Raw genomic sequence first — 27,150 nt, 5'->3', positions numbered from 1 at the left:
ACCAAGATTGGTATCTGCAGAAGGATCGAGATAGGCTGGGCGAATGGGCCAGGAACTGGCAAATGGAATTTAATGTTGGCAAGTGTGAAGTTGTCCACTTTGGTAGGAATAATGGTAGGAAGGACTATTACTTACACGGCGAAAAACTGCAGCATGCAACGGTGCAGAGGGACCTCGGGGTCTTTGTGCATGAGTCGCAAAAACCCAGCCTGCAGGTGCAGCAGGTGGTCAGGAAGGCAAATGGGATGCTGGCCTTCATAGCGAGGGGGATTGAATATAAAAGTAGGGAGGTCTTGCTGCAACTGTACAGGCCACTGGTGAGGCCGCAGCTGGAGTACTGTGTGCAGTTTTGGTCACCGCACTTACGCAAGGATATTTTGGCCTTGGAGGGAGTGCAGAGGAGGTTTACTAGGCTGATACCGGAGTTGAGGGGGTTGAACTATGAGGAGAGGCTGAATAAACTAGGCTTGTACTCGTTAGAGTTTAGAAGAATGAGGGGAGATCTCATTGAGACATATAAGATGATGAATGGGATGGATAGGATAGAGGTGGAGAGGCTCTTCCCGCTCAGAAAGGACAGTAGGACTAGAGGGCACAGCCTCAGGATAAAGGGGGGGCAGTTTAGAACGGAGTTGAGGAGGAACTTCTTCACTCAAAGGGTGGTGAATCTGTGGAATTCTCTGCCCGTTGAAGTGGTGGAGGCTGCCTCGCTAAATATATTTAAGACGCGGGTTGACAGGTTTTTGACAGGCAAGGGGATTAAGGGTTATGGGGAGAGGGCGGGAAAGTGGAACTGAGCCACGACAGATCAGCCATGATCTTATTGAATGGCAGGGCAGGCTCGAAGGGCTAGATGGCCTACTCCTGCTCCTGTTTCTTATGTTCTTATGTTCATGCAGTTGTAAAAGTTACTGTCTAGTTTCTGAGGGTAGAATGGCTAAGAGTAGGTAGATTTGTATGCACTGCTCAGCCAAACATGAGCTCTGCTAGTAATGAAATAGGTGCTCTTAAAGTTGTCACTCTCAGATCTCACATTGTAATTGAGTCATAGAGGTTTACAGCATGGAAACAGGCCCTTCGGCCCAACTTGTCCATGCTACCCAGCTTTTAACCACTAAGCTAGTCCCAATTGCCCACATTTGGCCCATATTCCTCTAAACCCATCTTATCCATGTCTTAATGTTTTGTAAAAGACAAAATTGTGCCCACCTCTATGACTACATCTGGTAGCTCATCCCAAACAGTCACCACCATCTGAGTGAAAGAATTGCCCCTCTGGACTCTTTTGTATCTATCTCTCAGCTTAAACCTATGCCCTCTAGTTTTAGACTCCCCTTCCTTTGGGAAACGATGTTTATTATCTACCTTATCTATACCCCTCATTATTTTGCAGAGCTTGATAAGATCACCCCTAAGCCTCCTTTGCTCCAGGGAAAAAAGTTCTAAGTCTATCCAGCCTGTCCTTATAATTCAAACCATCAAGTCTCCGGTAGCATCCTAGTAGATTTTTTCTGTATTCTTTCTAGTTTAATAATATCCTTTCTATAGTAGGATGACCAGAACTGTACGTAGTATTCCAAGTGTGGCCTTACTAATTTCTTGTACAAACTTCAACAAGATGTCCCACTCCTGTATTGTGTTCTGACCAATGAAACCAAGCATGCTGAATGCCTTCTTCACCACTCTGTCCACCTGTGACTCCATTTTCAAGGAGCTATGAACCTGTACTTCTAGATCTCTTAAGTAAGTTTGCAGATGACACCAAGATTGGTGGCATAGTGGACAGTGAAAAAGGTTATCTAGGATTGCAAGGGGACCTTGATCAAGTAAAGGCAGGCACAGTGGTTAGCACTGCTGCCTCACAGTGCCAGGGATCTGGATTCAATTCCTGACTTGGCTCATTGTCTGTGTGGAGTTTGCATATTTCCCTGAGTCTGCATGGGTTTCTTTCGGATGCTCTGGTTTCCTCCATAATCTGAAAAATATGCTGGTTAGATGGATTGGCCATGCTAAGTTCTCCCTCAGTGCACCCAAACAGGTGCCAGAGTGTGGATTTTCACAGTAACTCATTGCAGTGTTAATGTAAGCATACTTGTGATTAATAAATGAAAACAAAAAACAAACTTTGTTCTATAACTTTCCCCAATACCTTACCATTAACTGAATACATCCTGCCCGATTAAACCAAAATGCATCACCTCACATTTATCTAAATTAAACTCTATCAGCCATTCATCGGACCACTGGCCCAATTGGTCAAGATCCCATAGCAATCCTAGATAACCTTCTTCACTGTCCACTATGTCACCAATGTAGAGCTTTGACAAAAGGTCACCTGGACTTGAAGCATCAGCTATTTTCTCTCCTTACAGTTGCTGCCAGATATGCTGAGATTTTCCAGCATTTTCTCTTATAGTCTCAGATTCCAGCATCTGCAATAATTTGCTTTTATCCAATTTTGTATCAAATTGGATGCCTGAATCCCATGAGATTTAACCTTATGCAACAACCTGTCATGAGGACATTGTCAAAGACCTTGCTAAAGTCCATATAGACAATGTCGACTGCACTGCCATTGTCTGCCTTCTTGGTTACTTCTTCATAAAACTGCGTAGATATTGCTTGGTCTTTCTACATTTGAGAATTAAGGATTTGTAAACAATCCATTTCAGCTAGTCTGTTAGATCTAGGGTAATAAGGAGAAGAAGTGGTGTGATTGATATACCACTTCTCACACATCCTGCAATAATCTGTCTAGGCACAATATATAAACTGAAAATAGCACTTTGAGTGTGTGTGCAATAATTGTGCTTGGTGCATTCTACGATAGTTGAATAGTGGGTACTTGGTAAAGTAGTTGAAGATCAAGTCAGTGCTTGGATTATGAAGGAGGACAGATGCAATCTTGGACCAAGGATGGATAGCAAAGTTAGTGGTTCTTCGTGCAGACTTGGCATGTGCTCTTGACATTCCTGCACTTCTTGATGTCATTGTTCATACTCAGCCAATGACTCTGTTCCGTGTCTTCTTATCTGATCTTTGCCTATATATGAGTGATAAATTTGTTGAAGAGTTTCAAGTCTCATGGATACTGGCATGATGATCTACCTGACTTTAAAAATGATTTCCTGGGAGATGCCTAACTCATACCAATAGGCCACAATGGAATCACATGTTTGTAGATTCATTTTTAAATTCCTGCTGAAAAAAGCAGACTGATTTACTCCTGTTTTTATGCAAATTTGAATTGTTTGGGGAGAATCGTCCCTCCATGTCTTTCCACAGCTCAATCAGGTGAAGCATCAGAGGAGGTCAGAAGAAGTGCTTCAAGGATGTGCTGAAAGACAACATGAAGAAATGAACAGGGCAAAAGGTGGTACAGTCTGTGGAAACGGTCCCAGCATTTTGAGACAAAACAACAACAACAAAGTTAAGAGGAAAAGTTAGATACACAACAAGGTATTCCACATGACAACAAGTAGCCTGCATGCCATAAAATCTACAGGTCCTGAATCAGCTTCAAGAAGATTAACAACCTTGCAAGTGAAGGATAACCAGCAATAATAATGATAACTTGTCCATCCAAATCCTTTGCCCTACTCCACCCTGTTGCTGCGTCAACTTGGTTCAAACTATTAATGAGTTACAATCCTGCTTGTACGTCCATTCCTAGTGTTGTTCATTTTCCACATGAAGAACCTCCTATTATCTTTCCTCGTGTTGCTTTCTACTAATTTAAACCTCTGCCCCTAGTTCTACTCCCATTTCTTAAGTTAAGGTATTATTCCGCATTAAACTTCCCATACGGTTTACTATCAGATCTACAGATGTTTCCTTTCCAACATAAATATCTGGTTTCTCCATTCTTCCCTCATAATTTATACCTCTAACTAGGAATCATCCTCAATCTTCTCTACACTCCTTCATATTTTAGTGACTAGAACTGCACTCAGTATTCAAAACCTGGGCCACAGTTTACAGCCCCATGATGGCAGGACTCACACCAGGGAATATGGGTCAGCGTTCTCCCAAAATAAAACTAAGTGCCCAGCGGGAGTGTTTCCCACCCATTTTTTGGGCGTACTCACCAGAACATATTTCCAACACCCTGAACATTACAGAGTGCCATCATGTGATTCAGCTCAGCCAAGAGGACAGCAGCATAGTGCTGAGCGAGTCACTCGGGCATCAATGCGCCAATCTATCAATGCAGAAATCGGCACATGCGCACTGGACTCCCCAATCGTCGGCCTCCCTATTGCTGACCTCTGATCATTGGCCTTCCCCACAACCCACCTGATTGCTGACTTTCCTGACTCCCCCCCCCACCCCACTAATTGCTGGCCCACCAAACTCTCCAACCCAGGCCAGTCCCGATCTCCCCGACCCCTCTGGGCCAGCCTCGATCTACCCCAATGGTCAGCCCCAACCACCTCCCCTGCCATGTCCATCCCAACTCCCACCCATCCCCAATTGCCAGCCCAAACCCCTCCAACCGGATGATCAGGCCTAAAATTATCCCCAAACACCAGTCCCAATTGCGTTGTCCTTCCCTTTCCCACTGATCCCAGTGCAGAGTCTCAGCAGGTTCCTCTCACCACTGATCACTCCCCAATAGGCTATGACCTCCAGTATTTCCCCATCCTTTCTGGCCCCACCTTCTTGGCACTGTCCCATAGGCAGTTGCAGTTTGCACCTTGAGCAGTGCCAGGGTACCAGGCTGACACTCCCCCTTGCTCCCAGTCTCCCAGAGAGGCCCAAAGAATCCCAGGCCTGCTAATCATGTGGAAATTATAATTTCCATTTGACAATCAACTCTGGGCCAATTTCTGGTGCTGAGCTGACCACACTACAAAAAAGCGCCTGGGAGATTTGTGCCCTGCTGTTGTCTCCTGGCTTGAGCAGCGCAGCGGGCTGAGTGAATCCTGTCCATGCTGCCCCAGCCAAAAGTCTATTGACTTTCGGCCACTCCAGACCATCCTAGTGGCAGGTGTGGCTGGAAAATTCTGCCCCTGGTCTGCAGTCTGTAAGCACAGTTCAATTTGGTCACTTCTTCACCTGATGTATTCTGTTGTTTTGATAACGTAGTTCAAAGATTGTGCTGGCTTTATTCACCGCTACTCTGTAGTTGTTCCCTACTGGATGTTGAGTTTCAATGCATGGAGTACATGTGTCATGAATTTTTCCTTCCTGTGCGCAACAACTTATTTGTATTAAAATTTGTCTGGCACTTTGCATATACTTTGGTTGCTACGTTGAGATATTATTCATGAAAAGCTAGGAACTACTTGTTATGTGAATAAATATCCCAGTGTACCATATCCACTGTTGCACTGCAACCAAGTGCTGAAAAACAATGTAACCACCAGCTACATGGCGAGCTGAAAGACACCAGTGAAGTGCCAGCATTTTGTATCAAAAATATGATTAATTTGAACTGTGGTATTTAAAAGGCATATTAGTTTCAATTGTTATCTAACTTCAGTGAGTCCAGGAAACTGGACCACGGCAGCCTAATTTCCAAAAGAAAGGTGATTCAACAGCATCGATCTTGTATTAGAAAAGATGTTCTCCTCTCTTACCTTACTGGTACTGAATAAGCTAGCGATGTCCCTGACCTGCCAGAAAAGTGTCAGGGCACACAGCACATCTGATGATATTGTTAGTCTAGGGAGCTCCTCCAGCATCAATACAACTGCAGGAGTTTTGTAGCATGATCATAGACTCCCCACAGTGCAGAAGGAGGCCATTTGGCCCATCAAGCCTGCAGCAACAACAATCACACCCAGGCCCTATCCCCATAACCTCATATATTTACTTAGGGACAATTTAGCATGGCCAATCCATCTAACCTACATATCTTTGGACTGTGGGAGGAAACCGGAGCACCCAGAGGAAACCCATGCAGACATGGGGAGAATGTGCAAATTCCACACAGTCAGCCAAGGCTGGAATTGAATCCATGTCTCTGGTGTTGTAAGACAGCAGTATTAACCATTGTACCACCATGCCGCCCACATAACTTGTTCATAGTTTCTGTTATATATTTGGTGACAGAATGTGACTATTGCTGGCAAGAGCAATATTTATTGCCAATCCCTAGCTGTCCTTGAGAAGGTAGATGCGAGCCACCTTCTTGAACTGCTGCAGTCCATGCAGTGCTATTTGAGATAAAGCAAGTGCTAGTCGGGAGTTCCAGCTTTTTGACCAAGTGGCAGTGTAAGACCAACGATATGGTTCCAAGTCAGGGTGTTATGTGCCCTGGCCTTGTTCTTCTAGGTAGTAGTGATTAAGAGTTTGTCAAAAGAGGCTTGTTGCCTCTAGTTGCTGTAGTTCATCTTGTAGAGATACAAACTCTTGCCATTGTGCGCAGGTGGTGGAGAAAGTGAATGTTTAAGCTTGTGGATGAGATGTCAATTATATGGACAACTGTTTCCTGGAAGGTGTTGAGCTTCCTGAGTTATGTTGGATCTGCTTTCATCCAGGCAAATGGGGAGAGTTCCATCACAGTGTTGACTTGCATTGTGTAGATTTTTCACTCAAAGGGTGGTCAGTAAGTGGAATCGGCTGCCGTCGGTGTTGGTGGAGGCGAACTCGTTGGGGTCTTTTAAGAGACTTCTGGATGAGTACATGGGATTTAATGGGGTTGAGGGTTATAGATAGGCCTGGTAGGTAGGGATATGATCGGCGCAACTTGTGAGCCGAAGGGCCTGTTTGTGCTGTAGTGTTCTATGTTCTATGATATTAGAAAGGCTTTGGGGAGTCAAATGTTTCCAAAATTCCCAGCCTATAACCTGTTCTTGTAGCCAGTTAAGTTGCTGGTCAGTGATAACTCCCAGGATATTCATAATGTGGGATTCAGTGATGGTGTTGCTATTGAATGTCAAGGGGCAATGGTTAGATTCTCACTTTTGTTGGAGATGGTCATTGCCTGCCACTTATGTGGAACAAATGTTACTGATGTCTTCAGAAAAATGTTAAATTTTCTCTTCTCCTGGAACTTGCCTGACAATCTCTCAGACTGGCCACCACTCACCAAGAAATGGAGAAATAAGTTCAACTGAGGGTAATACTATTAAATTGGGTGGAGCCTCCACAATATCTGCATTTCCTGGTTTCCTGAACCACCATCCCCTCACCCACTTACCGCAATCACTCAGCGCTCTCACATATGATCAAAAAAAGGATAAAGAGTAGGCTTTCCAGTATATAAAAATACAATGGCCTAAGCCTCTGGTCATATAAATACAGTGAGCAGAAAATTCAGTTACAACTATTAGCCTACAGGGGAAAGGAAGACACTTATATCATCTATTTATTGTTTCAACACTTACACTGAGGAAACGTGTCATGCAGAGAGAAGTTGTCAAGATTAACAAATGACTTTTATGAAATGTATCCAAAGTAGTACTTACCACATATGGGAATATCAGTACAGTAATCAAATGTTTTTTGTAAATCTGTTGTGAAACACCATGGGCCATCAGGGTCTGCATCTGGATTCCTGCAGTACTATGATTATAAAAAAATGCATTGGTCCAATAACAAATTCCATTAATATAGCATTCTTAATGCAGTAAAAACATCCCTAGGTACTTCACAAGAGAAAGAATTCGGCACCATGTTCAAAGATGTGTTGTTTCTGTATGATGTGGGAGCTGGTGGACCCTAGGATCCTTCCCAGTAACCATGTCTGCAGTAAGTGCAGGTTGCTGGAGGAGCTCCAGCTCAAGGTAGATGAGCTGGCCTCTGAGCTACAGACACTGAGGCTCATCAGGGGGAGAGAGGGTGCCATTGTCAATGGGGTGCAAGTGACATCCACCCCTCCTAGACTGGCTAACTCTAAGGGTCAGGAACAAGAGGGGGCTGCTGAGAGGAGGAAGAAGGGTGAGGAGCGGAGGAAGGGGGCTGCTGAGCAGAGGAAGGGGGGTGGGGAGCGGAGGAAGGGGGGTGGGGAGCGGATGCCTCAGCCTCTCAATCTGCATAACAGGTTTGAGGTTCTTGCTTCCAGTTTGGATGAGAACGAGGGAGGTGAGGTTGGTGAGCAAACTGCACACAGTACAGTGATGCAGCAGGACATAGGCAAAGAGAAGGTGAAAAGGAACGTAGTAGTAATTGGGGATAGTGGGGTGAAGGGTATTGACACTGTCCTTTGTCACAATGACAAAGTGCACAGAAGGGTATGTTGTCTGCCTGGTGCTTGGGTCCGGGATGTCGCATCTGGGCTGCAGAGGAACCTGGAATGGGAGGGTGAGAATCCGGTCGTTGTGGTACATGTGGGTGCCAACGACGTAGGCAAAATGCGAACTGAGGATCTGGGGAGGGAGTATGAAAAGCTGGGAATGGAATTAAAAAGTAGAACCGACAAGGTGGTTATCTCTGGGCTACTGCCTGAACTGAGTGCAGACGGGCGTAGGGTTGATAAGATTAAGGAAGTGAATGGGTGGCTCAGGGATTGGTGTGGGAGGAATGAGTTTGAATTTATGGGGCATTGGCATCAGTATTGGGGTAGGTGGGACCTGTTCGGGTGGGATGGGGTTGGTCTGAACCGTGCTGGGACCAGAGTCCTGGCGAATCGTGTAAATAGGACTGTAGACAGGGCTTTAAACTAATTGGGGGGGTGACATTACGGGGTCTAAAGTTAGGGAGATGGTACAGGTAAGGGAGGAGGCCGAGGATGTCCCAATAGTAAAGGGAGTAGGGGGCGTGAGTATGGTTGGTGGCGTTCTGGCAAATAGGGTCCAGGTGAAGGCTGGGATGAAGGCACTTTATCTGAATGCATGAAGCATTCGGAATAAAGTGGATGAGCTGGTGGTGCGGATCAGCACAAATGGATATGATCTGGTGGCCATTACAGAGACGTGGCTGCAAGGTGACAGGAACTGGGAGCTGAATGTCCAGGGGTATCAAGTGTTTAGGAAGGATAGGCGGGAGGAAAAAGGGGGGTGCGTAGCTCTGCTGATTAAGGATAGCATCAGGGTGGTAGCAAGGGATGATATAGGAACCAAAGAGCAGAACATGGAATCGTTGTGGGTGGAGATTAGGAACAGCAAAGGGAGGAAGACGCTGGTGGGTGTCGTCTATAGGCCCCTGAATAATGATCTGGAGGTGGGGCGGGCTGTTAACGCGCAAATAAGTGTAGCGTGCAGGAATGGAACGGCCATAATTGTGGGAGATTTCAATCTACATATTGATTGGTCGACCCATGCTGGACGCGGTGGGCTCGAGGAGGGGTTCTTGGAATGCTGCCGGGATAGTTTCCTTGAACAGTGTGTGTTGGAGCCGACGAGGGAGCGAGCTATCTTGGATCTGGTGTTATGTAATGAGGCGGGTAGAATTAGGGACCTTGTGGTGAAGGATCCTCTTGGGGAGAGTGATCATTGTATGGTGGAGTTTCTGGTGCAGATGGAGGAGGAGAAAGTGGGTTCCCGGACACGCATCCTTTGTTTGAACAGAGGGGAGTACGGTAGGATGAGAGAAGAATTGGCGAATGTTGACTGGGGGAGCGCGTTGGAAGGTAGGTCTGCTGAGGAGCAGTGGAGGATCTTTAAGGAGATCTTTCTTGGTGCTCAGCAGAAATTTATTCCGATGGTCAAAAAGGACCGTAGGAGGAGAGGTAATAAGCCGTGGATAACGAAGGAGGTGAAGGAAAGTGTTAAATTAAAAGCGGAGGCGTTTAGAGTAGCTAAGAGTAGTGGGCGAGAAGAGGATTGGGAGAGGTTTAAATGTCAACAAAGATAGACAAAGAAGTTGATAAAGAAGGGTAGGAAAAACTATGAAGCTGGGCTAGCGCTTAATATAAAAAAGGATAGCAAGAGTTTTTATAAATATATAAAAAGGAAGAGGCTGGCTAGGGTGAACGTTGGACCCTTAGGGGATGAGAGGGGGGACTTAGTGGTAGGGGATGGGGAAATGGCTGAGGTCTTGAATAACTTTTTTGTTTCGGTCTTCACGGAGGAAGACGTGAATAATTTGCCGGATGTTAGCGATGGAAAGGTGGTAGCAGTGGAGGGTCTCAATGACATTGTTGTTACTAGAGAGGTGGTGCTCAACAGACTGGAGGGACTGATTGTGGACAAGTCCCCAGGACCGGATGGAATGCATCCGAGGGTTCTGAAAGAAATGGCGGAGGTGATAGTGGATGCCTTGGTGGTTATTTTCCAGACGTCGCTGGATTCCGGGGAAGTGCCAGAAGATTGGAAAGCGGCTAATGTTACGCCGTTGTTTAAGAAGGGTGCCAGGCAAAAGGCGGGGAATTATAGGCCGGTTAGTTTAACGTCTGTTGTAGGTAAAACGTTAGAATCCGTCATCAAGGAGGAAGTAGCGAGGCATCTTGAGGGGAATTGCTTGATAGAGCAGACGCAGCACGGTTTCGTTAAGGGGAAGTCGTGTCTGACGAATTTATTGGAGTTCTATGAGGATGTGTCTAGGGCGGTGGATAGAGGAGAGCCGGTGGATGTGGTCTTTCTTGATTTTCAGAAGGCGTTTGACAAGGTACCTCACAAGAGGTTATTGCAGAAGATAAGGGGGCATGGAGTTGGGGGTAGGGTATTAGCGTGGATAGAGGATTGGTTGTCAAATAGGAGGCAGAGAGTGGGGGTTAATGGGTGCTATTCGGATTGGTGGTTAGTGACTAGTGGAGTGCCCCAGGGGTCGGTGCTGGGGCCTCAGCTATTTACCATTTATATAGATGATCTGGAGGAGGGAACCGAGTGTATGGTGTCGAAATTTGCTGATGACACCAAGATCGGGGGAACGGCAAATTGCGCGGAGGGTGTGGAGAGTCTGCAGAAGGATCTAGATAGGCTGGGTGAATGGGCCAGGAAATGGCAAATGGAATTTAATGTTGGCAAGTGCGAGGTGGTCCACTTTGGTAGGAATAATGGTAGGAAGGACTATTTCTTACGTGGCAAAAATCTGTAGCATGCGACAGTGCAGAGGGACCTCGGGGTCCTTGTGCATGAGTCGCAAAAACCCAGCCTGCAGGTGCAGCAGGTGGTCAGGAAGGCGAATGGGATGCTGGCCTTCATAGCGAGGGGGATTGAATATAAAAGTAGGGAGGTCTTGCTGAGGCTGTATAGGGCATTGGTGAGGCCGCAGCTGGAGTACTGTGTGCAGTTTTGGTCGCCGTACTTACGCAAGGATATTTTGGCCTTGGAGGGAGTGCAGAGGAGGTTTACTAGGCTGATACCGGGGGTTGAGCTATGAGGAGAGGCTGAATAAACTAGGCTTGTACTCGTTAGAGTTTAGAAGAATGAGGGGAGATCTCATTGAGACATATAAGATGATGAATGGGATGGATAGGATAGAGGTGGAGAGAGTCTTCCCGCTCAGAAAGGACAGTAGGACTAGGGGGCGCAGCCTCAAGATAAAGGGGGGGGCGGTTTAGAACGGAGTTGAGGAGGAACTTCTTCACTCAAAGGGTGGTGAATCTCTGGAATTCTCTGCCCGTTGAGGTGGTGGAGGCTGCCTCGCTAAATATTTTTAAGACGCGGGTTGATGGGTTTTTGATAAGCGAGGGGATTAAGGGTTATGGGGAGAGGGCGGGAATGTGGAACTGAGCCACGACAGATCAGCCATGATCTTATTGAATGGCGGGGCAGGCTCGAAGGGCTAGATGGCCTACTCCTGCTCCTATTTCTTATGTTCTTATGTTAAGTGGATTTTAAGGTGTGCCTTAAAGGAAATGTGAGAGGTGAAGTGGTTCAGAGAATAGCAGAGATTAGTGGAAGAGTGCATAGTGGTTAGCACTGTAGCCTCACAGTGCCAGGGACCTTGGTTTGATTGCAGCCTTGGGTGATTGTCTGTGTGGAGTTTGCATGTTCTCCCCATGTCTGCATGGGTGCTCCGGTTTCATCCCATAGTCCAAAGATATGTAGGTTAGGTAGATTGGCCATGCTAAATTGCTCCTTAGTGTCCAAGATGTAAAATGGATTGGCCATGATCAATGTGTGGGGTTACAGGGTTGGGGGGTGGGGGGTGGGGCACGTGGGCATAGGTAGGGTGCTCTTTCAGAGGGCCAGTGCAAAGCCAATGGGCCAAATGGTCTCTTCTGCACCGTAGGGGTTCCATGATTAGGACCTAGGCACCTCAGTCGACTTTAACCAATCTCACATGCCTGTCAGATTTATTGACTGTCAATAATAGATCAGAATCTATTTATAATTTTTTGTAATGTTTTATCCAATCAGACAACGTTATTGTAGATTACCTTATCTTCACCTAACCAGACTCATTTCTTCTGGTATGACATGTATTTTTGGCTCTTTGGTTTTCTAACTTCCTGACTTTTTCATTGCATTGTTGAGGTAAGAATAGGACAGTGCCCAGTTACAAGAAGCAACAATGGCTGTTGTTTCCAAGTAAGTAATTGTTAACTATTTTGAACTGTGGTAACTTTAAAATGTGATTGAAATATGCATTATAGGCTTCGCAATTGACAAATGTAGTTATGAGAGCTCTTTCTGAGCATCATGGGAAGTATAGCCAACACATAGGCATGATGGGTATGTAGCTTTAGTAAGGCATTTGACAAGGTCCCGCATAGTAGACTGGTACAAAAACTAATATCACATGGGATTCAGAGTGAGCTGGCGAGATGGATACAGAACTGGCTTTATCATATAAGGCAGAATAGTGGTGGAAGGGTAGGGTGTTTTTCAGAATGGAGATCTGCAGTTACTGGTGTTCTGCAGGGATCAGTGCTGGGACTTCTTGTTTGTAGTATAAATAAATGACCTGGAAGAAAATGTGGGCAGTTTGATTAGTAAGTTTGCAGATGACCCCACAAAGATTGGTGGAGTTGTTGATAGTCATGATGTGGGTATGCCGGCGTTGGACTGGCGTAAACACAGTAAGAAGTCTGACAACACCAGGTTTTAGTCCAACCGATTTATAAAGCACAGACTGTCTGTGCTTTATATGCTCTGTCTGAGGCCAGAACTCTCCATTCACCTGATGAAGGGGCTAACCCCGAAAGCTTGTGATAATAAATCAAATAAATCGGTTGGACTAAAACCTGGTGTTGTCAGACTTTTTACGTTGTTGATAGTGCCAGAAATTGTCAGAGGACACAGCAGGATATTGATAGATTGAAGACCTGGACACAGAAATGACAAATGGAGTTTAATCTGAACAAATGTGAGATGAAGCATTTTGGAAGATCAAGTTTAGTTGTGAATTATATTGTAAATGGCGGAATCCTTAGGAACAATAACATGCAGAGAGACCTGGGCTTGCAAGTCCACAGTTCCCTAAAAGTGGCAACACAGGTAGCCTAGGTGACTAAGAAGGCATATGGCATGCTTGCCTTCATCAGCTGGGGCACTGAGTACAAGAGTTGGGAAATTATTTTGCAGCTATAGAAAACCTTGGTTAAGCTGCATTTGGCAGAAGTTTTGTGTTAGTTTAGTTAGGGCATTATGATCAGCACAGGCTTGGAGGGCTTGTTCCCGTGCTGTACTTTTCTTTGTTCATTGTAGCCACTAATATGGGAACCCAGCTAACAATCACAAGACTCAAAATGTAAAGAACATCACGGGATGGATAAACAAATCTTAGCACAATAAGAGGCCGGAAGACAAGGCATTCACACCCACGACCCCCTCCCAACTCAGTGTCTGGCCAACCCACTCCCCCCTCTGTTATAACGTAATCAATGATGTCAGGTTCAGCTGACCAGGTAGACAATGTAATCAATGTAACTAAGTGGTGTGTTGTTCAGCTGATCCCGTATAAATAGAAAGCAGATGGGGATTATGGAGAATATTTATGGCTCAGCGTATGGCTCAAGTGGTATTGTAATGAAATTTCTTTATTAAAGCTTTTCTTTGATTTACTTTGTGAAATTAGTTTTTTTATTGCTTGCTACTGGAGTATCCTTACTGTTGGATGAACACCCTCCACCAAGGTATCTATCCCTGTGACCCTACCCCATGACCACACTGGACCTCCCCCACCTCCCCTCCCCCCAATATCTAAACCTGCCATTCCCTGTAACATATCAGAGCCCTTATTACTCATGACATGACTGGAGACTCCCAAAAATGTTTGACACCCAGAACCTTGTTCCCATTGTCTGACACCCCTCCTCCCTCACCCACCGTGTCCGAAACCCCTCCTGATGTCTGGCCTCCTCACTCCTCTCTGCAATTCCCACCACCTCCACCCCCCTCCACCCCCGCTCCTACCGATGTCTGACTGTCCCCCACCCCCACTTCCAACATTTTCCTGACTTCATATGGAATTCAATTGTATTGTCTTAGAATCATACAGTGCAGAAGAGACCCCTCGGCCTATCAAGTTTGTACCTTTTCCCAGAAGATATTTTATGATGAGATTACTAATTAAATATGTGTCATTGCACATCATCATCTTCACCTTTGTCGTAGTCCCTTGTGCTGAGAACAATTCGTCCTTGCGGATAGCTGATAGGAATTAAAATAAATACTGCCGATTGTTCATGATCTCTATTTTTGCCTACAGTGATATAGTGGTGGTGGCATAATGTCAGCTTGAGCAGTTACCAAATTACAAGGAGACCACAAAAATAGTGGGGCGATTGGCTGTGAGACATAAGTGGAGGCTGTGCAGTGGGCTCCTCACTGGGCACCTTGGCTTCCGGCATCATCAGCTCCACATTACATTCCACTCCCTCTCCTTTCCTCCTCTATGTACGGTATGCTTTGTTTGTATAGCAAGCACGTTGTACTGTATACTAATACATGTGACAATCATAAATCAAATCGAATCAAAGCCATTTCAGTGATGAAAGATGATTAAATCTGAGATATAAATATTCAAGGACGGTTGACATTTTGGGAGGACAGAAAGAAGAAAAACATAATAGGGTAATTCTGTTAATTAAAGATAACATTATTACAGCAGTGAGAGATGATCTTAGTTCAGAAGATCAAGGTGTAGAATCAGTTTGTGATGAGAAATCACAAAGGTAAAAAGTCAGTTGAGGGAGTAGTTTATAGGCTCCTTATCTGAGGGACAGCGTTTTCAGGAAGAAATAATGGGGGCTTGTCAGAAGTAAACTGCAAATATCATGAGTGATTTTAATCTTCATATAGATTGGACAAATCAGATTTTCAAAGGCGGCCTGGAAGACATGTTGATAGAGCGTATTTGGGACAATTTCTTACAGCAGTACGTTTTGCTTCCTATCAGAGAGTACACTATATACCTGGTTAAGTACAATGGAACTGGATTAATTAATAACCTCACATAAAATAAACTTCTTGGCCAAAGTGATCATAACATGATGGAATTTCATATTTAACTCCTGGATGAGAAGTGTAGGTCTAAGACTGGTGTCTTAAACTTAAATAAAGTAAATTCTGAGGGCATGAAGAGAGAGTTGACTAAAGTGAACAGGGAAAAAAGATTAAAAGGTAGGACAGTATGGAAGTAGTAGCAGACATTTAATTAGCTACTTCATAACTTTCAGCAAAGTCATATTCCATTGAGAAAGAAAGACTGCATAGGTAGAATGTATCATCTGTGGTTACTTGAGGAAGTTAAGGATAGTGTCAAATTGAAAGAAAATGTTTACAATACTGTGAAAATTAGTGATGGGTCAGAAGATTGAACTCATTTTAAAAATCAGCTAAGAACAACTTTTAAATAATGATGGAAGAATTAGAGTATGAGAGAAAACTGGCTAGAAGTATAAATACAGTAAGAATTTATGCAAGTATTTAAAAAGAAAAAGAGTAACTAAAGTGATTGTTGGTTTCTTAGAGGGTAAGACCGAGTAATTATACTTGGGAAACGAACACTGTAGAAGACACAAAAAAATTGCAAGACAGGAGGGAGACAGGGAACAGGAAAATATAGGCCATTTAACCTAACATCTGTTATAATGTATGCTAGAATCCATTTTTAAGGATGTAATAGCAGGACATTTAGAAAGTCATAAATACAATCATGCAGAGCAAACATGGTTTTGTGAAAGGGAAATTATTACGATGCATAGAGGATTGGTTAGCTAACAGGAAACAGAGGGCCCGATTTTACCATTGCATCACAACTGTTTTCAGGCATGAAAATATGGTAAAGTTGAGTGTGAGGCTATTAATGCAATCCGCATCTGCCTCTGCGCAGATTGCCACTTTACCGAAACCTGGGAATGGCAGCAATCCAATTTGCGTCCGAAACAGGCGCAATGGCAATTTAAATGCATTTGCATGCATTTAAATTGAATTAATAGGCTGCCTGCCCAACTTTATCAGCAATTCCCCCTTTACGCCATGTTCACTGATCTGGAATCGTGCCAAAATGAACCTGCTGAATAAAAGTCTGACCTGGGCACTCCAGCTGCTGAACAGGCGTGTTCCGAGTTTCCACCAGCTCTCTGACTCAGATCAGTGGTGGGGGCAGAGGGATGGGCAGATCATTCTCTGGTTGGGGGGGGTGCGTGGAGGGGAGCGAGGTTAGATCGTTATCTGGTTGGGGGGAGAAGGAGGAGGAGGCGGGTCAGGTGTATCTGTGCTGCAGGGGAGGGCTGATCATTGTCTGGTGATGGGGGGGTCTGTTTGTTGCCTGGTGGGGGTGGGAGAGGGTGTGGGTCAGATGTTCCTTGGAAAGGGGTAAGTGAGGCTGGACCATTCTCGGGGGGGGGGGGGGGGGGTAGGAATGAGTGAGACCAGAACGTTGTCTGGGGGGTAGGAAGGGGGGTGAGTGAGGCCACACCATTCTCAGGGGGAGGGGGAATGAGTGAGGCCAGGTTGTTGTTTGAGGGAAAGGGGGAGTGGCCAGATCGTTTTCTGAGGGGGGGAGAAGGGAGGCAGGTAAAATGTATCTCTTTTGGGGGGAGGGGAGGCCCAATCGCTCACTGGTTGGGAGGGGGGGGCAGATGGATCTTTTGTGGGGCGACGGGGGGGGGTCTATTGCCTCTCTGTGGGTGATCGGTGAGTGAGGGGGTGGCAGGGAGTTGTGATTGGTCTGGGTAGCAAGGGGGTTGGGTTGTTAAGGGGGACAGTGATGTCTGTGGGGGCCATTGGTCCCACTTTTTGCTCCCAGGCCGCTTTCTCTACTTTCTGTAGCCTGGAAGCGATCTGACACGGGTGCACTTTTTCAATTTTTTTTCTAACTGTGCATGCGCAGTTCAGAGCTCTAATCATTTCAGGCATGCTGAGCCCTGCCCACAGCGCAGATAGACCCCGCGATTCTTTTTTCAGGCTGAGTGCGCTTGAAAGCAGACTTCCAAGTCGGATCTGCATTATGCCCAGATTCAGCACTTAGAATGAAGATGGTAAAATCAGGCCTAGAGAGTGAGGGAAAAGTTGGTTATTTCTGGTTCACAAGCTATAACTAGTAGAGTATCACAGGGATCAATGATCAAGGGACCAAATGTATGGTAGCTAAATTTGCTGAATATATAAATATACAAAGGGAAGTAAGTTGTCATGAGGACATTAAAGAATCTACATATGGGTAGGCTAAGTGAATGGACAAAAATTTGGCAAATGGAGTATAATGTGGGAAAATGGGAACTTGTCCACTTTAGTAGGAAAAATGAGATAACAGTATATTTTATTCTATGGTGTAGAGGAATCTGAGTGTCCTGCTACACGAATCACAAAAAATGCATGTTGATACAGCAAGTGATTAGGAAGGCAAATTGAAAGTTTGTATTAGTTGGAAAAGGAACCGAGTATAAAAGTAAGGCAGTGTTACTACAGCTGTACAGGGTCTTAGTTAGACCACATCTGGAGTACTGTGCAGTTTTGGTTCTCCCAAAAATATTCGAAGTGCCGAATTCATGTAAAATTTGAAGTAACTCCCACTTTTTTTAGCGGGATTTTCAAACTGAATCTCCCACACTCTGAGCACTGCAGAGTGCCCTAGTGAGATTTATGTTGAAAATCTGGGGTGGGGCCTATTCCACTGGAGAGGCCGGCAGTATAGTGCTGAGTGGGCCACTCAGCACGCGCCAATCAGTCATAGCTAGTGGGCCTGGAGACTTCAGTCCTGGACCCACTAATACGATTCAAATCAACATTTCAACATTTAAATCAGCTCCACACCAATTTCTGGTGTGGAGCTGACAATCCCAGAAAACTTGAAGCCAGAGACTGTGGTTTCCCAGCAGGCTGGGAGAATCACCCCCTTGGTCTCCTTACTTAGGAAAAGATATAATTGCATTAAGAGCAGCATGGAGAGAGTTCATTTGATTGATTCTTGGGATGAAGGGATTATTTTATGAGAAAAGGTTGAGCAGGCTGGGCCAATACTCATTGGAATTTAGAAGAATGAAAAGTGATCTTATTGAAATAGATAAAATCCTGAGGGGATTTGACGTGGTGGTGCTGAAAGGATATTTCCCCATGTGGGGAATTCAGAAGTAAGGGGCCTTGATGAAAAGTTATGGGACTTCCTTTCAGAATGAGCTGAGCAGAAATGTTTTCTCTCAGAGGGTCGTTAGTAGAATTATCTTCCTCAGAGAGCAGTGAAGGCTGGGTCATTGAATATCCAAGGCAGTCAAGGGTTATGGGGGACCGACAGGAAAGTGGAGAAGAGGCCACAATTAGATCAGTCACAATCTTATTGAATAGTTTGCAGGATCTAAGGGCTCAATGGCCTACTCCTGCTCTTAATTCTTGTATTCTTGGCCCAAATTGTAATGGAGTCAAAGGGGTGTGGGGGTGTGGCTGCAATATGAATTTCCTATATGCATATTTTGAGTAAATGGCAACACATTTAAATGAGCGGTTGGCTGTAAGCAGAAGCAATTCTCATCATTCACATTTCCAAAAACTGATTCATGTGATTTACAACTTTGTGCGAAAGACATCAAGCTAGCAGAAGGTCTTTGGAGAGATCAGGCATTCTTGTGGTGAATGGGAAAGTTTTGGAGAAATACATTTAGGTTCAACCATTTCAAACACAGCTGCGTGGCTGATACAAAAGGGAGTTGGAGGATGGGCCCTATGACCTTGCAAGGGACTATCTCTTCTTTCCTTCTGACTCAGGCATCCAGACGGGAGGAAGGAGAGTGTGCCATATAAAGGGATGGGTGCACATCATGCCAAAGAACCTTCAAATGGAAATAGCATCACATTTTAATACAATAAAAAGTAGGAACAACATGTGGCTAGGGGGTGGGGACAACACCGAGTTATAGGCAGCACCAAGCAGGAGGCAGAGGACAAAAGGTTTTACCCTGAGATAGTGGTATAGTAACTACATGGACACAAATTAATGAAGATGGAAGGGCACTTGAGAAAAAGTTGGGACTCTGGGTTATATAAATTAGGACATGGAGTACAAAAACAAGGAAAGTTTGATGAACCTTTTAAAATATAGTTAAGCCTCAACTGGAGTATTACACCCAATTCTGGGCACCACACTTCAGGAGGAGTCAGAAGACATTAGAGAAGATGCAGTAAAGATTCACATGAGTGGTTTCAGGTATGGGAAGCTTTAGTTCCATGCTTAGATCAGAGAATTTGGGTCTGTTAACCATGAAGAAGAGAAGTTTAAATGGAATTTTGATAGAGATACTCAAAATCAGAGATGTGAATAGGATAGATAAGGAAAACTTCCCATTGACAATAGTGTCGAAAACCGAAGTGCACTGATTTAAGTTGAAAGAAGCAACATCAACATGAGGAAAAACCTTTTTACTCAATAGATGCTTAGGATCTGGAATCCACCATTAAAGAGAGTGGGGTAGAGGCAAATTCAAAGAGAATTGGATAATTATTTGAAAACAAAGCAAAATGCAGGACCACAGGTAAAAGGTGAGGAATGGAATGAGGTGAATTGCTCTTGCAAACAGCTGACATGTATGCATCAAGCAAAATGACCTCCTTCTGAATGTAACTATTCTACATGAGTTGTAATGGGAAGAAAATCATAGGTTGCACAACAATTGTACTCTCTGTTGCAAGTATTATGTCACAGCGCATTCCTCGGGGACCCTGCCGTTTGCATTTTAAGCGCAGTTCATGAACCATGCAACTAAAAACACACCACTTTCGTCAGTATTCCACTGGCTATGTATCCCAACTAAAAACTCTTGGAACAGGAAATATAAATTGAAGGGAAAAACAAAGGAGAGGCGTATAATTAAGGGGTGTGTTCAAAGCTTAGACTCAGTGATCGGAAGTATTTTTCATCAACAAGAAAGCTAACATAGCAAAGTTTACCAAATGCCAGTTTGTGTCCATTCCTGCAGTGAAAACGAGAGTTGTAAATTTAGGATTAATGCTGGATAGAGAAAGAGAAGGACTGCAAGTATTTAATTTTATGCAAAGAGTATTAGGATAAGGATTGCTATACCATAGTGAAGACATATTGCTCTCCCCCCCACCGCAGCTACATGTTTTGCAGATGTTGTAAACATCGGTGAGGGGGGATTTCCTTACCCTGGGGGAACATATGGCAGGGGAGTTTTCTTACCCTGGGCGGGAACTTACTGCATCACCGGCAAGGGCGGGGAGAATCTGAGAATGGGATCCCACCGATGAGATTCTTATTCCCGCAGTCTGGTGGGATTTTCCATCAGTGTCAACATTTTCATCCACCACAAACATCAGCTGAAATTTCCCCCCTTGGATCAAATGTATCAACATTTCTGCAATTAGGCGATCTGATCTGCAATCTCCTATAACCCCTACAATTCCTTCAATATGTCTTCTTATCCCTTTGTACAATCCTGTATGAAAGTGTGATCTACAAGTACCCAGGTGGAGTTTGTGATGAAAAAGATTTGAACAAATAAAATGCAATCTTCGAAGCATTAAACAAGTCCTCAATGCTTTGAAGCATTGAGGACTTCATAAAAATCATAGAAACCCTACAGTACAGAAAGAAGCCATTCAGCCCATCAAGTCTGCACTGACCACAATCCCACCCAGGCCCTACCTCGATATCCTGACATATTTACCTAGTAATCCCTTCAAGCTACACATCTCCAGACACTAAGGGCAATTTTTAACATGACCAACCAACCTAACCAGCACATCTTTGGACTGTGGGAGGAAACCAGAGCACCCGGAGGAAACCCACGCAGACATGAAGAGAACGTGCAAACTCTACACAGACAGTGACCCAAGCCAGCAATCGAACCCAGATCCCTGGAGCTGTGAAGCAGCAGTGCTAACCACTGTGCTACCGTGCCACCCCTTGTTTCAGCAAGCCATACAATCAACTCACATTTTCCTCCAATCCAGCGTCAGGGTGTGTTTCAGGAGTGAAGTCGCTATGAAAATGGGGAGTCATTGCTGACCAATTTTGGCATGTCCTGCCACTGGATGTGGTCGATCTTGTCCCACGATATGTCACTCCATTACCAACTTGGCAATCTGACAAGACATAATTAACAAATGAAAAATATAACTCATCTTTCTCATTGCTACATTTCTGAGACAATTTTTATTATTCTGAGAGACCCAGAGCATATATCCAAAATTATGTTGATTTTATAATTTGAAAGAGAAATATTGGCCAGAACTCTACCACCTAGTCCGCCACGGAATTAGCACCGGCAAGGATCCGACAACAATCTCCTTTGACTTTGGGTGGGAATTTAAGGTGTATACAATCTCAGATCAAGCTCAGATGCCAAGCTAGCCTTCCTTAGGGAGGGAAGCAAAAGTCACAGCATAAGTTATGAAGGACCACTTGTAATTGCTTCTAGTGGACAAGTCAGATAGTCAATAGTAAGGGCCCACGAACTAATAACATAGAATATGAGTCAAGTATAACTATCTGCATGAGTACCAGTATTATTTTGTTATTCCAGTGTGTACTTGTAAATATGGTGCAAATAGCTATTTGATGTACACATATGATCTGTTGGAACTTGTCGCATGCACTTGTCTGATGCATTGCAATCTTACCCAGATGCTTTAATTTTACTGTAATTGCATTATGTTTAGAACAATCAGCATTAATCCATTCATCATGTAAATGAAAGGATAGGCACAGGGAGGTACTGCTGTCAATTTAAAAACAAATTTGGTCTCATCTCTGTAATGGATAATTAATTTTTGAATAACTTGAGAACAACACACAAGGATATGTCTGAGAATTTTAATATTCACTTCATGTAACGAGAGGTGGTAAGAACAGGGAGATTTTCCTTGTTATGTTCCCAGATCATTGCAATAAATGTCTCGCTATTGGCTATTTGGACAAACTCCTGATCATAAAAGAGTCAGGAGCACTTCTGGGAATGTTGGCAGATGCCAAACCTAAGGAAATATTTGGATCAGGACTGAAATTTAAGCAGTAGCCACTGTTATTTATTGATGGTTTAATTTCAAAAGTATGTCTACTTTTCTCTATTATTATGATATCTGCCCTGTTAGTTTATGCAATGTTTACATTCTTTAGCCTATTTCAATTAAATATTTTCAAATTTAGCTTTACCTTTAAGTACAATTATTATTGTATGTTATCAGTTCTAAGCTCTAACTGTTATTTAGTTGATGATATAATCCCCCAAGATTCACAAACTGAACGTGGTGGGGTTCCTACAGCTTTCAGAAACCCATCCACCTTAGCAAAAATATAATGGGAATGGAAATTTGAATTTCCTGCAAGAATTTAAATTGCAAACCCAACATTACTTAATGGGTCATAATCCACCATGATTCCCAACCTGGCAAAAAAGGCATACGGCAGAAAACGTTGCGAAAATTTTAAAAGCAGCCCTTCATGCCTTCCATTTCATCCTCTTGACACAGATTTAAATTAATTACTTAATTCATTATAAAAACAAACATTTATATTCATAGCTCCATATCAAAGATAGCGAATCCATTTTTGCCAACTTGGAGCTGCCAATCCAACTGTGAATTTACAAGTTCTCTATTATGATAATTATAGGTTAATTATAGCAATCAAGAAGAAATAACACTATAATGAAGATCCTCAACCTTAGGTCAATAAACATCAATTGAAATTGCAGGCACTGATTTTTTTTCAACTGCAGCCTACACTTTCAAAATTTAGTTTAAAGCTTATTTATCAGTGTCACAAGTAGACTTAGATTAACACTGCAATGAAGTTACTGTGAAAATCCCCTAGCATGCAGGGGATTTAAACTACTTGACAATTCACAGACATTATCCACTTTTTTATGCACATTCATGTCTACTCTTAACTATCCCCAAAGGGTACCTGACCTTTCCCAAAGGGTAGCTTACCTCTCAAAACATCTTTAGATCTTTCATTCAAATTCGTACAGCTCATAAGTCACGTTTTGGAAACCTGGGTGACTTAATCTGCTTAATTTTGCACTTCTAAATGTGCCACTTCCTCTGTAAACAGTGGATGTGAAATGTACCTATGAAATATATCCCACCATCACTCCACCCATCACTCTGATTAAAATTGTGGGTGCTGGATTCTGGGCTGAGGTGCCATTTTGGCTAGGGCTCAGGTCTTGCAAAATTTGAAGATTAGGGCCAGTATTCTCCTGGTCTGCACTGCTCGGAGAAGCATAATGGGCTGGGAGACATAAGCCTTTAGCAGGGCTCACGACCAGGATCCAACAGATCGTGAGTCTCTGAGCTTTTTTTAGCGTAATCAGCGAGGAACTGATTACCATATGGAAATAGCAATTTCCATCTGACTAGTGGGCCTGCTAGCATCTCCCATTCCCTGCCGGGAGAGGTTCCCGCCAGCATGGTTTACAACTGCTCCCCACTAACGGGGAATGGGGATCCTCAACCTACTGGTGGGGACAGGCCATTGGAGCCCTCTGGAAGGTCAGAGGCAAAGGAGTTGTCCCTTGGGCAGTGCCAGCCTAGCACATTGACATTGCACATTGGGCACACTGGCAGTGCCCACTGGACACTCGATAGTGCCATGGAGCAGGGCCAAAGGGGCAAGGCATACTGGGAGGCTGGGACCTATTGGAGAGCGGTGATCATGGGAGGAACCCGCTGTCAACCTGCAATAGGAGTGGTGGGGAAGGGAGTGAGGGGACAATTGGGGCTGGTCATCAGGAAGGGAGGGTGTCATGGCTGGCCATAGTGGGGGGAGATCGGGGATGGCCCAGATGGTGGGGGGTCCAGTAGGCTGATAATTGGGAGGAGGAGGCCAACTTTCAGGGAGTATGGAGCCGGGGAAAACATCAGAAGGCCAGTGATAGCAGGGCCAGTGATGTGTAGTTGGGGTGGGCGGAGGTGCAGTGTAAATGCACTAATGTGCCAATCTCACCACTGACGGATCGTGCATATGCAGCGGCCTGCTCAGCCTGCTGATTCTGGCATCTCCATCGAGTTGAACTGCACCCCCCCCCCCCGTTCTGGCATGAATCTTTCTGAGGCACATGTGAAGCACAGAGTGCCGGACATTTGTTCAAGTAACTACGCCCAAAAAACAGGCAGGAAAATTCTCCCCTTTTCCTACCTATTGGGCATTTAGTTTTTCTGTGAGAATCTTGACCTAGATGTTTGACTTCCTAATTAAGTTACTCCTAATTACCTGGTTGACCATCAGATGTTTGTGATATTTCATCACCTTCCCCATGTACAGGAACGATCGTGGGGGATTGAGGTTGTGAGGCGTTGCACTTTGAAATCCTGCAGTATTCCCATCGGACTGAAGGATCAGTTGTGTAGCACCAAGGTGCACTATCCTGATCAGGATTCCTGCAATAATTGTCAACCAGTCCCCTGTAGATTGAAAGTGAAAACATCAACAAGTATTCAGGCTTTGGGTGAATTTAATTTCATTCTTGGAGAGAAACCTTTCAAACTTGTGATGTTGTTTATGTTGAAAGATTCAATATTTCTCAGGGCATCATTTTTAAGGTGATGCCTTTACTGTAAGCCTTTTGTTTTGAGGTATACTTACCAGACCTAATAAGGATTTACATGTAACATTTATCTATTACAAAATGGAATCTGCCACAGTGGGTATGTTTTGCATTTGAATGGATAGCAATTGTAGAACAAAATACACTGAGGATGAGACAGTGGCTGCGCATTTATTTCACAGGGCAGTAATTTCACGTCCTGTCTCAGTGCAATGCAGCCATAGAGAGGCTACCTCCCTTCTCCAAGTGGTGATGTGGCTGCAAGAACAACCTTTTAATTAAAGATTTCAAAAGATTATTGAGAGGACATCTCCGTGTTGAAGTGTCCTGTCACATACTTACCATTCATTGTGGAGTGCCAGTCTTCTCAACCTTGAAGATCTCTGATTGACCCTCCAGCTTTAAAAGCCCAACCATCACCCTTAATCACACAGGGAGACCATCTCCATGGCAATTAATAGGACACCCCCATGAAAATACCAATGAATGAGCATTTTCCATTGGGGGCAGTTTCAGGATCTGGAATCCTTCCCAATTTAGGGAAAATTTGGCCCATACAATAAGGAAACATTACTTTTATCTCGAAAATATTTTGATTCTACAATTTCCCCATCTGCTGGACTCACTGATCACAATCGGTTCATGGTTTGAGACCATTCAATGAGTCACCAGGAAAAAAAATTCTGGCTTTCCATGCAGATTGGAATTATACTATCAGAAGATCAGGTCAGAATTTATTGCCTAACTCATTTGTCCTCAGAAGGTCTTTTTCTTGAACCATTTCAGTCCATGTGGTGAAGTTATTTTCACAGTGTTGTTAAAATAGAAAGTCCCTGGATCGTGGCCCAGTGGGAATGAGGGAACGTCAATGTGTGCGCAAGTCATGATAGTGTGTCACTTGGAGATGAAACTGGGGGTGATCTTGAGCCCATGCACACCATCTACAGGAATGGTGGCAGGGCCTCAAGATTTAACAAAACTCTGGAAATTGCTGATCTTGCTGGCGAGATCATTTTAGGGTACCAGATCAGAAGCACAAAGGTATATTATGAAGCTAGACTAGATCCCAACATTTTTCTATTTTGGCATTGTGAGGATAGGATGTTTCATGCCAGGCGTGATTCTACTGACAAACTAAGGAGCTTTTATCAAAATAAACTTTATTTAACATAGCTAAACTATAACAATGAATTAGTTTAACTTTTAACAATTGAATAATACTTAAACATGACAAGATACAATTTTTAATTGCTAGCCTATCACTATTAATTCCGATCAAGCAATATTTCTCTTATAGACTGAAATCCCTCTTTAAAATGAATTATCAAAATACAGGCATACTTGCTTTGACTTAGGTTACTTAGGCTTTGAACTTTCAGAAAGCTTCTGGAGAGAGAGAAACAGAAAGATACTTTCTTCTAGCAGCTCCATGCAGCAACTGCTCGTTGTTTTAGCAATGAAAATGAAATTGTTTGTTCTGTAAGCTTAGCTCCTAACATTAACCACATTAGTATATGATCCTGTCAATCAACCTAGTCAAATCTAACATGACTCTGCAGGCCTAGTCTAAAATCCCAGGAGAACTTAAGTAAACAAATGGTCTAGTAACTCAATGAAATAACACATTCCTAGCTCAAATCAGTTCTTAGCTGACATTCTCGGTAATTCAGCTGCATGTTTTCCATCAATCTCTTCTTACAAAATCAACTCTTGTTACAAAACACTATCTCGTAAAGCAGCCCCACCTTAAACATAAAATATTTCAAAATAGCACAGTATCATAACAATTGTGACTTCCAATTTTCACCGCCTCTTGCTGGTGACATAATCAGGTTCACACACATAACAGACGAAATCCTGATTTAATTTTAATGATTTAAAACCTGATTTAACTTTTAAATTTCATTCACCCCTCCCCATATATCAATACCCTGTGGGACACTCAAACACAATGTGACATCACTGCGATTTACAACAGGTTCCCCCACCTGGGGGTATAAAGGTGAATATTGTCCGCAGGGAGAGAGACATGGCCAGACAGTGCCCTGGCCATACTCCCGGCATACCTCCTGACATAGGTTGGAACTGCCAGGAAAGCATCATGCCATGCCAACCTGGTCATGCCAACCTGGAAGTGCCAACCTCAGTGGAAGCCTCATGGGGGAGGGGGATTCATTTATTTGTGGTGGTTGGGGGGGAGCAAAGGATGGGAGCTGGGGATGCCAGCAATGTCCATTTGAGGGGGGTTGTTGGCAATGATTGTGTGGGTGGGGAGGTTGGGAGGAAGGGGTTTGATGTTTGGAGAGAAGAGGGGCTTCCAGTACTGACTGCTGGAGGAGGGCAGAGTAGTTGTAAATGTCTGCTCT

The 27,150-nt window shown here is 44.0% G+C and overlaps 1 protein-coding gene across 1 annotated transcript in view; it reads right to left on the bottom strand.

Moving 5' to 3' along the window:
- Positions 1-27,150, bottom strand: part of LOC145350856 (plasminogen-like) — a 107,188-nt gene that overhangs the window by 19,210 nt on the left and 60,828 nt on the right. The window contains exons 11-13 of the mRNA XM_080200231.1: positions 24,451-24,641; positions 21,169-21,317; positions 7,416-7,512 (exon numbers count right to left, since the gene is read on the bottom strand). Coding sequence (XP_080056357.1) covers positions 7,416-7,512; positions 21,169-21,317; positions 24,451-24,641 — 437 coding nt within the window. The remainder of the gene's footprint in view (positions 1-7,415; positions 7,513-21,168; positions 21,318-24,450; positions 24,642-27,150) is intronic.

This window comes from Carcharhinus amblyrhynchos, chromosome 12 (assembly GCF_965287045.1).
Source record: "Carcharhinus amblyrhynchos chromosome 12, sCarAmb.v2.hapA, whole genome shotgun sequence".
In the NCBI taxonomy this organism is placed as follows: Eukaryota; Metazoa; Chordata; class Chondrichthyes; order Carcharhiniformes; family Carcharhinidae; genus Carcharhinus; species Carcharhinus amblyrhynchos.
The sequence above is the reverse complement of the archived record's forward strand: the minus strand, read 5'-3'. Positions and strand labels throughout refer to the sequence as shown.